Raw genomic sequence first — 10015 nt, 5'->3', positions numbered from 1 at the left:
TTTCTGCTTTTTTGTATTCGTCTTTATTATTGTTATATACAGTCATTAGTATATAACCGTTATTTTGATCAGACAGGAAGACATTAGCTGATAAAACGGCTCATAATAAACAAGAGTGGAGTAGGATAAGATAGCGATTTGGATACGTTCGAGCGCCACCCCATGTCAACATTCAAAATTGTTACCATCAACTCCTATAATCTTCATGGCCTAACCTCTGGGCCGATGATGGTCGGTTGCAAACTTGCACACTTTGGGTCTGTCACTGTCAGAGAGAGGTGCAGACTTCATTCACGATCATCATACTGTAATGAAATATCCGCGCTTATAAGGGCCGTTACAATACTACACTATTGGAATTTACTCGTTGCATTACATTTAGCATAGCCTACAACAAGCAGTGGCCATTTAAAAAGCACAAAAATAGATACATTATTAATAAAAAAACCAGTTAATGCAGCTTTAAGCACGACAGTGATTGACAGTAGCATGTTGGGAATAACATAGAAATAGTATTTTCGATGCGCTGCGTCTTTGCCTGAGTCTCAGTTCAGCTCAACAGACAACGGTGTGCGTGTGCAGAATGCCGTACATCGGCCCCTACACTGTTGCCAAAAGTTCTTCTGGGATTAAAAAAAGACATTGCTCCCTCTCTCCCACGAGTCCCCCCCCGCCTTCCCCCCGTGTTCCTCTTTTCAGTATGCACTCAGTCACTATGATGCTCGCCTAGCTGAGAGGAGCTTCTTGTGCCCGGCTCCCCTTGTGTGCGTAAAACTTTCTAATGAAATCCCAAATTTATTTTTGACCAATTTAGAATTCGTTCTACTTAGGGTCAAGAGGGATTCAAGACACTCAAAGAACTTTCCCTGCTAAAGAAAACTTCAGGTATGTCAAGATTCGTTATTTAAATCTTTTTGGGAAATCACACCCTGGAGCTGTGCCAAAATCAATTGTGGATAAAAACATTTGTAATGGTTTTTCAAAGTTATTTGGTAGACCTCACGCAAAAATGTCGGAAACAGTGGGTGCAATGGATTTGTATTACTTTCTAAGGATGTTAGGATGTGCCGCTTTAATTCCTTGGGGAAGGTAGTAGATGTGATTGGTTTAACAAGTACCTTTCTCTCTGTGAAGAATCATGGAGCCCAATTCTACGGCGGGAGGGGCTGAGGAAGAGCACCATGGAAACTACTCACCAAATCCAGTAAGTCCACTTTAGAAAACAGAGGATGACATGAAAACTAATTGATTTCTGGGACTCATTCTGCTGTCTACAAGTGCACCTTGCAAGGGGATTGGGGTACCATACCTCATGGATTTAATTAATAATGAATTAAATTCTTACCCATTTATGTCAGAATAGAATAAAATAAAATACCTATCTGCCTGTAACTGTTAACCCATCAAACCTGCATGCCATATATCAGATCTAGTTCTGATTTGGATACTTTAAACATCCAGAAGGCCTACCAGTAATAGATCCATCTGCAATTAGCAGGATGCTTTTTTAAAAAGTGTATTTGATCTTACAACAAAGCCATAGAAAAAGTTCTTAAAAACTCCACTTCATTAAGAAAGCGACATTCTTAAAACCCCAGGGGGTTTCACTGACCACTGGGGATCTTTCTTGGGCCTCTCTATGCTGAGAATCAGTGTTTTACATCTGGCTGTCGTCGTGACCCTCCAGCTCGGATGCAGCTGTTGCTCCAAGCAGGAAGGTCAACCTCGAGGAGGAGAGCCCTCCCAAAGAGGACCACCAGGGTCATGACGAAGGTCAATTTAAGGAAACATGATGGGACAGGACCATCGCGGAGTAGTGTTGCTATAGCGGATGTCATACAGTTTAAAAAAAACGTAAATACTTGATACAAAGGGAATAATAGCATTTATCTAAAAAATAAACATGGCGGTTAACCTAAAAAACATGGCTGATTATAATAATCAAATATGTCTATTCTGTAATTAGTTGGAACAAATAGATAGTGATTGTTAACATCGTGGCAAGGCAAAGTCAGACTGGGGTGATTCTTACCTTCCTTTTCTCCCCCTCTTTTTTCCTTGTGCCAGTCTGCAGAGGCGCCGCCTGGAAAGCACGCAGTGTCAGAGGCCTTGGAAGAGGTGCAGGAGGAGTTGATAGAACATCAACCTCTGGAGCAGGAAGACCTGAACTTTGAGAAATGGAAGCCCAAGCCCAAACCTAAGAGAACGCTCCACGAGAAAGCAGGCGATGTGAAGACATATCTATGGAACGCAGAGACCAGAGAGTTCATGGGCCGCACTGGGCATAGCTGGTGTAAGTAGAAGTGCTCAGTAGTAGCAGAACTGCATGTTGCGCTTACATATCATATCACACAACATATTCCACCCCCAAGATAACAGCTAAAGCGTGTACATAATGCAGTGTTCAAAACTGCAACATTAGGTCTACTGACACATTGGTACTTAACCTCTTTATAGATCCATTAACCTCTCTCATTTGTAATCATTACAATGTTAATCGCCAATGGTTGAAGCAAAAGTGGTGGTTTCATGGCTTATTGTTTTTGGATGATGGGCTGGGATGGGCTATAGCTGGGGGGGACCTCGTTCCTTGCCTCTGCTCACTGTACTGTGAGTGTGTGTGTCCCCGAGCTTCATGTTTACATAGGTGCACAGACAACTCTGTCCCGATGTGGACAAAAACAAGGCTGCCTGGGGACGGATTCCCGGCGGGAGTGCGCTGTTCCGGGCCGCGCACTGGCCAGGAATCACATTCCTCATACCCCTCACCTGGCTTTCCACTGCCTCTTTCCCAAAGCTCCCGTGAACTCTGCATTTGACCCTAGCGTGCTCGCGGCCCCACGGCCACAGGCAAACACATAGGGAGTAGACAAGTGTGGGGGGGGGGTCGTAAATTGGCTTGTTGAATCAGTGATGATGGAGCAGGGCTCTTGATCCGACAGCCTTGTTGCTATGTGACGCGTTTGGGTTTGAACTCTACCATACGAGAGCGGTCCAAGGGGCCAAGCTTTGAAAAATGTCTCAAGAAAGAGCATGTTCCTCCTGAAAACGTCAGAAGCTGAAAACTTGCTGTTTTTTCATCATCGTGCCCAGTAATACAGAAGACAAAAGGCCAGGCTCAGGACAAGGAGCGATAGTTTCAGTAAGCAATGTGTGCACACTTGTGAAGGAATGGGGCCCCATGTGCCCCCTGGCAAGAAAGGAGAGGGGACTGAGTTTGAAGTCTGTGATGTGTCTCCTGTGTGAGAGGAGTGTGAGAGGGGGACACATTAACAGAGTGGGGTGATCGGGGCTACTTGGAGCTGGCCATGGCTCTATGGCTGCAAAAGACCGTCACTACGATGGCAACCGGAGGTTCACTGTGTTCCTGAGTGAAAGGACTGCTGGGTGAATTCTCACTGAGCTCAAACAGTAAGGCCTTTGTGGGCTCAGGGGATGCAAGGCTGGCTGCAACTAGTCTCCTGTGAAATTGCCTGCGCAGTAAAAGCCTTTAGTTTAGGGCACGTTTGGGTTTGATTAGTTGCTAATGGACTGTTAATTGAAATCTGGGGAGAACAATGGCACTTCCCAGGGTTTTCTTTTTTTCACATAGTTCAGATAATTTGAATGAGTTTGTTAACAAATATATTTCGTAACAAAATACAAACTGATTGGAGTGATTCGCATTTGCAGAGACAACTCTTTTGTATTGGTTTAATTAACACAATAGTGAGCATCCTGAGCAAAGCCATTAGGAGTGTCTAGACAGCCCAGACAATTCCAACTTCCAACATAATAACAGGGGATTCTTTATACTTCATTATATAGACAATTCAAATCAAAACTTTCTGTTCTGATGCTGTGCTTGTAGTCTTTCCAAATCACGCTGATAGCCATAACCACAACTGTTACCCTCGCCGTTCTTCTCATCATCTCCATGAAATTGAGTTATAATGACTGGTTTGAATTCATTCTCTTTATATGCCATCCATGTTACCTCCTTCTAGTTCTGATCATCCTCTTCTACACGGCACTGTATGCATTCCTGGCGGCCATGTTTGGTGCCTGTATGTGGTGCCTCATGCTGTCTATCAGCCCCTACCATCCAACCCACAACGACAGGGTGATGCCACCAGGTAAATATAAACTCTAACCCACAACTCACTATTTCTCTGTCATTCTATCCCTCTATCACTCCTCCATCCTTCTATCTGTCCATTCTATCTGAACGTAAGCACAGTTGACTGTCTATGGGTTTCCTTTGGCAGGTATGACGATGTCCCCACAACTGGATGGGCACTATGAGATCGCCTTCAATGCATCCGACCGCAAGTCTTGGAAGAAGTATGTAAAGCTAATGGAAGAACAGCTAAGACGTGAGTCAGATACAATGATGGAATAGTTGGCATTTGGCCAAACTTGAATAGAAACATGAATTCCACCGTGATCATGACATTACCATGTTGATTCAAATGCTACTTTTAGCTGTATGAAAATGCGGGAGTGTGGTCTGAAAGTTAGCTGAGGATAGTGCTTGTTTGTGTTGGGTCCAATGGAATTCAAATGTTGGGGACATGTTGGGGAATGTTGGGGGTATGACATTGAAGCAGAACAGGCACACGGTAAGTTAATCCTCTCCCCCCTACCTTCCCTACCTTTGTCCTATGCCCAAACCGCCACTGGGAGAACTGCATGCTGGGAAGGGAAAGCCTCTTTYTGGGCAGAGCGTATCCATTGAGTTCTGCTACATTTTTCCCCTTCTTCAGTTCCCCGCTTTGGTCAGGCTGCCTGAATCAGAGGCCTGGCGGAACAATTGGTTTATTTATGGGAGCCCACCCCTCCCCATCCCCCTCATGTCCCTATTTTTCAACATTCTCCATTTAAATTTTTTCAACCAGTTGCACTCCTTGACATACAGTAGCATATACCATTCTTTAAATTATCAATGGTGTTTCAGTGCTAACCATGAACCCCCCATTATTATTATTATTATTTTTCATATATCTCTTTCAGCATACAATGACGCCGTACAGGAGCAGAGGAACATCCAGTGTCCGCAGGACGCGTACTTCATGCAGGATGAACAAGGGGAAAGCGCAGAGAGGAAGGCGTGCCAGTTCAAGAGGTCCTGGCTGGGCGAGTGCTCGGGGCTCCAGGACCCCCACTTTGGATTCTCCCAGGGGAAACCCTGCATCCTCCTCCGAATGAACCGGGTAAGACCCACTCAGATCAGATCGTAGAGATCTCCCCCATGGAGGACCCATTGTTATAACATAATTTTGATGAGAAACAATGTTGTAAATCTATGCATATTTATAATTCACAGTGGTTATCTTCCGTTTTTTACCGAGCGATAATATTAAAACGTTCAAAATGGGGACAATAAAACTATATGCTACAGTAGAGTCACAGGAACGCTGTAATCATATCACAAGACCGTTTTGATCTGCTCCTCACAATGGCTACAAGATGATGCTATAGAGGGATAGCCTGATCCCAGATCTGTTTGGACTGTCTTTGCCAACTTCTATGAGCGTGCCAAGCACGTTTGGCATGACAACGATCACAGGAGTCATTCTCCCAGCACAAACAGATCCAGGACCACACTATCCCTCTATAGCACCAGTCACCTAACATGAACTTCATCCTAAAGCTGCATATATAATCAGTGTTTGCTAACAGATAGTGTTGTCTGTGTTATAGACATAAAGTAGTTTATAGATGAAATGGAGGATGCCATTGAGGTAATCTGAGAAAGATACATACATTTCAGTGACATCTTGTGGCCATTGTGAGTAGCAGATAAAAACGGTCTTGTTATATGATTACAGCGTTCCTGTGACTCAAATCAATGTTATTGTTAGCATTATATACTGTAGAATATAGTTTTATTGTCCCCATTTTGAACGTTTTAGAGTGAAACCTGGTGGGGATATCCAAAATGTATATTATCGCTAGGTAGAAAACTGAAGATAACCACTGTGAATTATTAATATGCACAGATTTACAACATTTTTTCTCATCAAAATGACGTTATAACAACAAAAGGGTCCTTTCTTTGCTCTCAATTCTTTCCCTGTAGATACTGGGCTATTTACCTGGCCAAGGCACTCCCGTAAACGTGACCTGTGGAGTCAAGGTACAGTAACAATCAGCATTACTCCCTCCAAACATCATCTCTTCGTAACTGAATATAATAACTGCTTTAGTCACCAAAATATAACTCACTTGGTGACCTCTCACTCTTTCAGAAAGGTGCGCCAGAAAGCTTAGGAGAACTTCAGTTCTTCCCAAAAAGCATTTTCAACCTGATGTACTACCCTTACTATGGGAAGCTGAGACATGTAAGTGAGGATTTTCAGCATTATGACTTCCACTGTTGCTCTCATGATCTAGATTATATGCATGATCATAGTGACGATAGCCACTCAAGTTGCTTGTGTCCCATATCCCCTCTCCCAGGTAAACTACACAGCGCCGGTGGTGGCCGTGCGTTTCAATGGGCTGCAGTACGACACCCACATTGTTGTAAAATGCAAACTCAATGGCAAGGGCATCATCAATGATTCGCCTACCGATCGCTTCCTAGGCAGTGTGTCCTTCTCCTTCGATGTGGGCGCATAGTAGTATTCCCCATGCTGAATGCTGTCCCCATGACAACCAGGAGACAAGAGAATATAGGAAAAAATCTCATTATGTTGAATCCTTGTTTTGCATAAAATAGTTGACCAGCTTCTCTCTTCTCCCATTCCCTCATGTACTCTTGTGCCTTTTGCTGAAAAAAGCAATCATTTGGAATGTTAATGGATCATAAGCACACACACGACACAGACACCTCACTGATAGTCTTGAGCACAAGCTATGTATAGAAACTGAATATTACCATTGAATACTTAGCTAGACCAATGCCACTAGCTAGGTTTATGAAACACAAGGCTCATCTCACAGGTAGTTAGTCTCTGTAGCTATGCAATTTATAATTTAAGACATTATTAATAGACATAAATACCCACTGTACAATAAGGATATAAGAGGAACATGTTAAGCACATTTTGTTTTTAAATCAAATTGTGTACTAATTTCTTTTGAGTTTGTACTTTTCAACAGCATATCTATTGTGTTTTGTAGACTCCAAGGGCTACAATATGAAGAATGGTGAAGGCAGGACACTTTTACTTACACAGTAAGATAAACAGTAAATGACTAGGTTACATTTCAGTAAGATAAACAGTAAATGACTAGGTTACATTTCAGTAAGATAAACAGCAAATGACTAAGGTTACATTTCAGTAAGATAAACAGTAAATTACTGGGTTACATTTCAGTAAGATAAACAGTAAATTACTAGGTTACATTTCAGTAAGATAAACAGTAAATGACTAGGTTACATTTCAGTAATATAAACAGTAAATGACTAGGTTACATTTCAGTAAGATAAACAGTAAATGACTAGGTTACATTTCAGTAAGATAAACAGTAAATGACTAGGTTACATTTCAGTAAGATAAACAGTAAATTACTAGGTTACATTTCAGTAAGATAAACAGTAATTACTAGGTTACATTTCAGTAAGAAAAACAGTAAATGACTAGGTTACATTCAGTAATATAAACAGTAAATGACTAGGTTACATTCAGTAAGATAAACAGTAAATGACTAGGTTACATTTCAGTAAGATAAACAGTAAATGACTAGGTTACATTTCAGTAAGATAAACAGTAAATGACTAGGTTACATTTAATTTTTTCATTTTTTTTGTTGATAGCTCCTTATTCTACATTTGTTGATAATATACATTGAGTGTACAAAACATTAATATTGAGTTGCACCCCCGTTTTCCCTCATAACAGCCTCAATTTGTTGGGGCATGGGCTCTACAAGGTGTCGAAAGCGTTCCACAGGGATGCTGGCCCATGTTGCTCCGATGCTTCCCACAATTGTGTCAAGTTGGCTGGATGTCCTTTAGGTAGTGCACCATTGTTGATACACATGGGAAACTATTGAGCGTGAAAAACCCAGCAGCGTTGCAGTTCTTGACACAAACCGGTGTGCCTGGCACCTACTACCATACCCTGTTCAAAGGCACTGAAATCTTTTGTCTTGCCCATTCACCCTTTGAATGGCACACATACCCAATCCATGTCTCAATTGTCTCAAGGCTTAAAAATCCATCTTTAACCTGTCTCCTCCCCTTCATCTACACTGATTGAAGTGTATTTAACAAGGGATCATAGCTTTCACCTGGATTTACCTGGTCAGTCTATGTCATGGAAAGAGCAGGTGTTCTTAATGTTTTGTATACTCAGTGTATGCTGCCATTTTGTTTTATTTTGTATGAACACAAGACTGCTACTGAGACTGTAATACTGCAGGCTGACTTTGATCTCTATATTAGCTGATGGAAAGTAAGATCTACTGTGGAAACCGACAGAGGTCACATTGTTGCTAAACTTGTATGGCAGTCTTGCACACTCTTCATGAAATAACAGGCTATTTTGATGTAGGCCTAGAATTAATCCTTGTTACTGTACCTTTGCTATGATTCTACTAAACCTGGTATCCATGTATTTATTCTGATATATACTATAATAAATACAATGTTGATGAGAACAATGCTTTTTTCCCCCATAGGAATGTATTATATATTTTTTACATGCAACTCTTTTCTTACGTTGAAGGTTGTCAAGCACAGTACATTAAACATAACTTATTACACATGCACAAACAAGATAAAGTAATGACTATCCTTTAGCCATCATTCTCTGAAGGTCTACTTTGCCCAGATATACACTCCCCTACGTATTTATTTGGACAGTGAACCTAAAATTACTCGAGCATTTTGGATTTGAGATCAAATGTTTTTTTTTGTATGAGGCGACAAAACAGAATGTCACCTTTTATTTGAGGGTATTTTCATATATATCGGTTTAGAAATTGTAGAAATTAAAGCACTTTATGTATCTAGTCCCCCCATTCGAAGGTGTCATAAGTATTTGGACAAATTCACTTATAGTGTATTACATTTAGTTAAACGTTAAGTATTTGGTCCCATATTCATAGCACGCAATGACTACATCAAGCTTGTGCCTCTATGTAAGCTATTTATGCTTCTGTAACTCTCACTCATCATTATTCACGATTCATTCATGATTATCTGTAATCATGGTAGCATCCACATTAATTTTGAAGTGTTCAGGAACATATTCTATTCTTATTTACAATAAAAGTGACTACAAAATGACACAATACATTATTTTCCATTCATTTCTATTGCGCAAAACATAATCCGTAACAAAACACAACCAAAACAAACTGCAAATGCACCCATTGCCATCCAACAAATTTGAAGAGTCAAAAGTTTGATGTACTCATTGCGTGCTAGGAATTTGGGACCAAATACTAAACTTTAGACAAAATGTGATAGACTAAGCCTAGTCTTGTACTAAAAAGCACTTTTAATGGAGATTCTCCACATGCTTTTTAGTCTAGTACTAGACTTAGTCTGTTTCAGGGAAACAAACTCTAAGTGAATTAGTCCAAATGCTTATGACACATTGAAATAGGGGAACTAGATAAAGTGCTTTAATTTCTAAATGGTAAAACAGATTTGAAAATACCCTCAAATAAAAGGTGACATTCTGTACTTTCGCCTCATGTAAAATAATTGATCTCAAATCCAAAATGCTGGAGTGCCAAATTAAAAGTTTTAGCTTCACTATCCAAATAAATAAGTAGGGGTGTGTATGTTTAAAGGCATTGCAGAATGATTTATAAATTTTATTCATTATGTTGATATGGTACAGTCAATGATCAAAACTGCCTAAAGATATGGAGACTCGAGCTAAGAAATATTAAAATGGTGAGCATAATGCCAATTCATATTGTTTAATAAAACCACTGTAGCAAATGTTAACAATAAAAATTAAATTATATTGACTAATTGAACAATGTGTATGTCATTTTGTACTATAAACATTAAGGAATTCACACAAAATCCAGAAGAAAATGACATGATTTGACACGTCAAGTATAAAAC

At 40.5% G+C, this 10015-nt stretch overlaps 1 protein-coding gene across 1 annotated transcript; it reads left to right on the top strand.

Annotated features, from left to right (window-relative positions):
- Nucleotides 1-703: 703 nt before the first annotated feature.
- On the top strand, nucleotides 704-7220 carry atp1b4 (ATPase Na+/K+ transporting subunit beta 4). The gene is made up of 9 exons (XM_023990251.2): nucleotides 704-885; nucleotides 1135-1204; nucleotides 2068-2293; nucleotides 3987-4115; nucleotides 4248-4355; nucleotides 4993-5192; nucleotides 6062-6118; nucleotides 6231-6323; nucleotides 6442-7220. Exons 2-9 carry the CDS (start codon nucleotides 1139-1141, stop codon nucleotides 6601-6603), a joined length of 1041 nt encoding a protein of 346 aa, XP_023846019.1. The 5' UTR covers nucleotides 704-885; nucleotides 1135-1138; the 3' UTR covers nucleotides 6604-7220.
- Nucleotides 7221-10015: the final 2795 nt, after the last annotated feature.

Source organism: Salvelinus sp. IW2-2015, linkage group LG6.2, assembly GCF_002910315.2.
Source record: "Salvelinus sp. IW2-2015 linkage group LG6.2, ASM291031v2, whole genome shotgun sequence".
Classification (NCBI taxonomy): domain Eukaryota; kingdom Metazoa; phylum Chordata; class Actinopteri; order Salmoniformes; family Salmonidae; genus Salvelinus; species Salvelinus sp. IW2-2015.
Note: the sequence above shows the minus strand (reverse complement) of the source record. Positions and strands in the feature narration are given on the sequence as shown.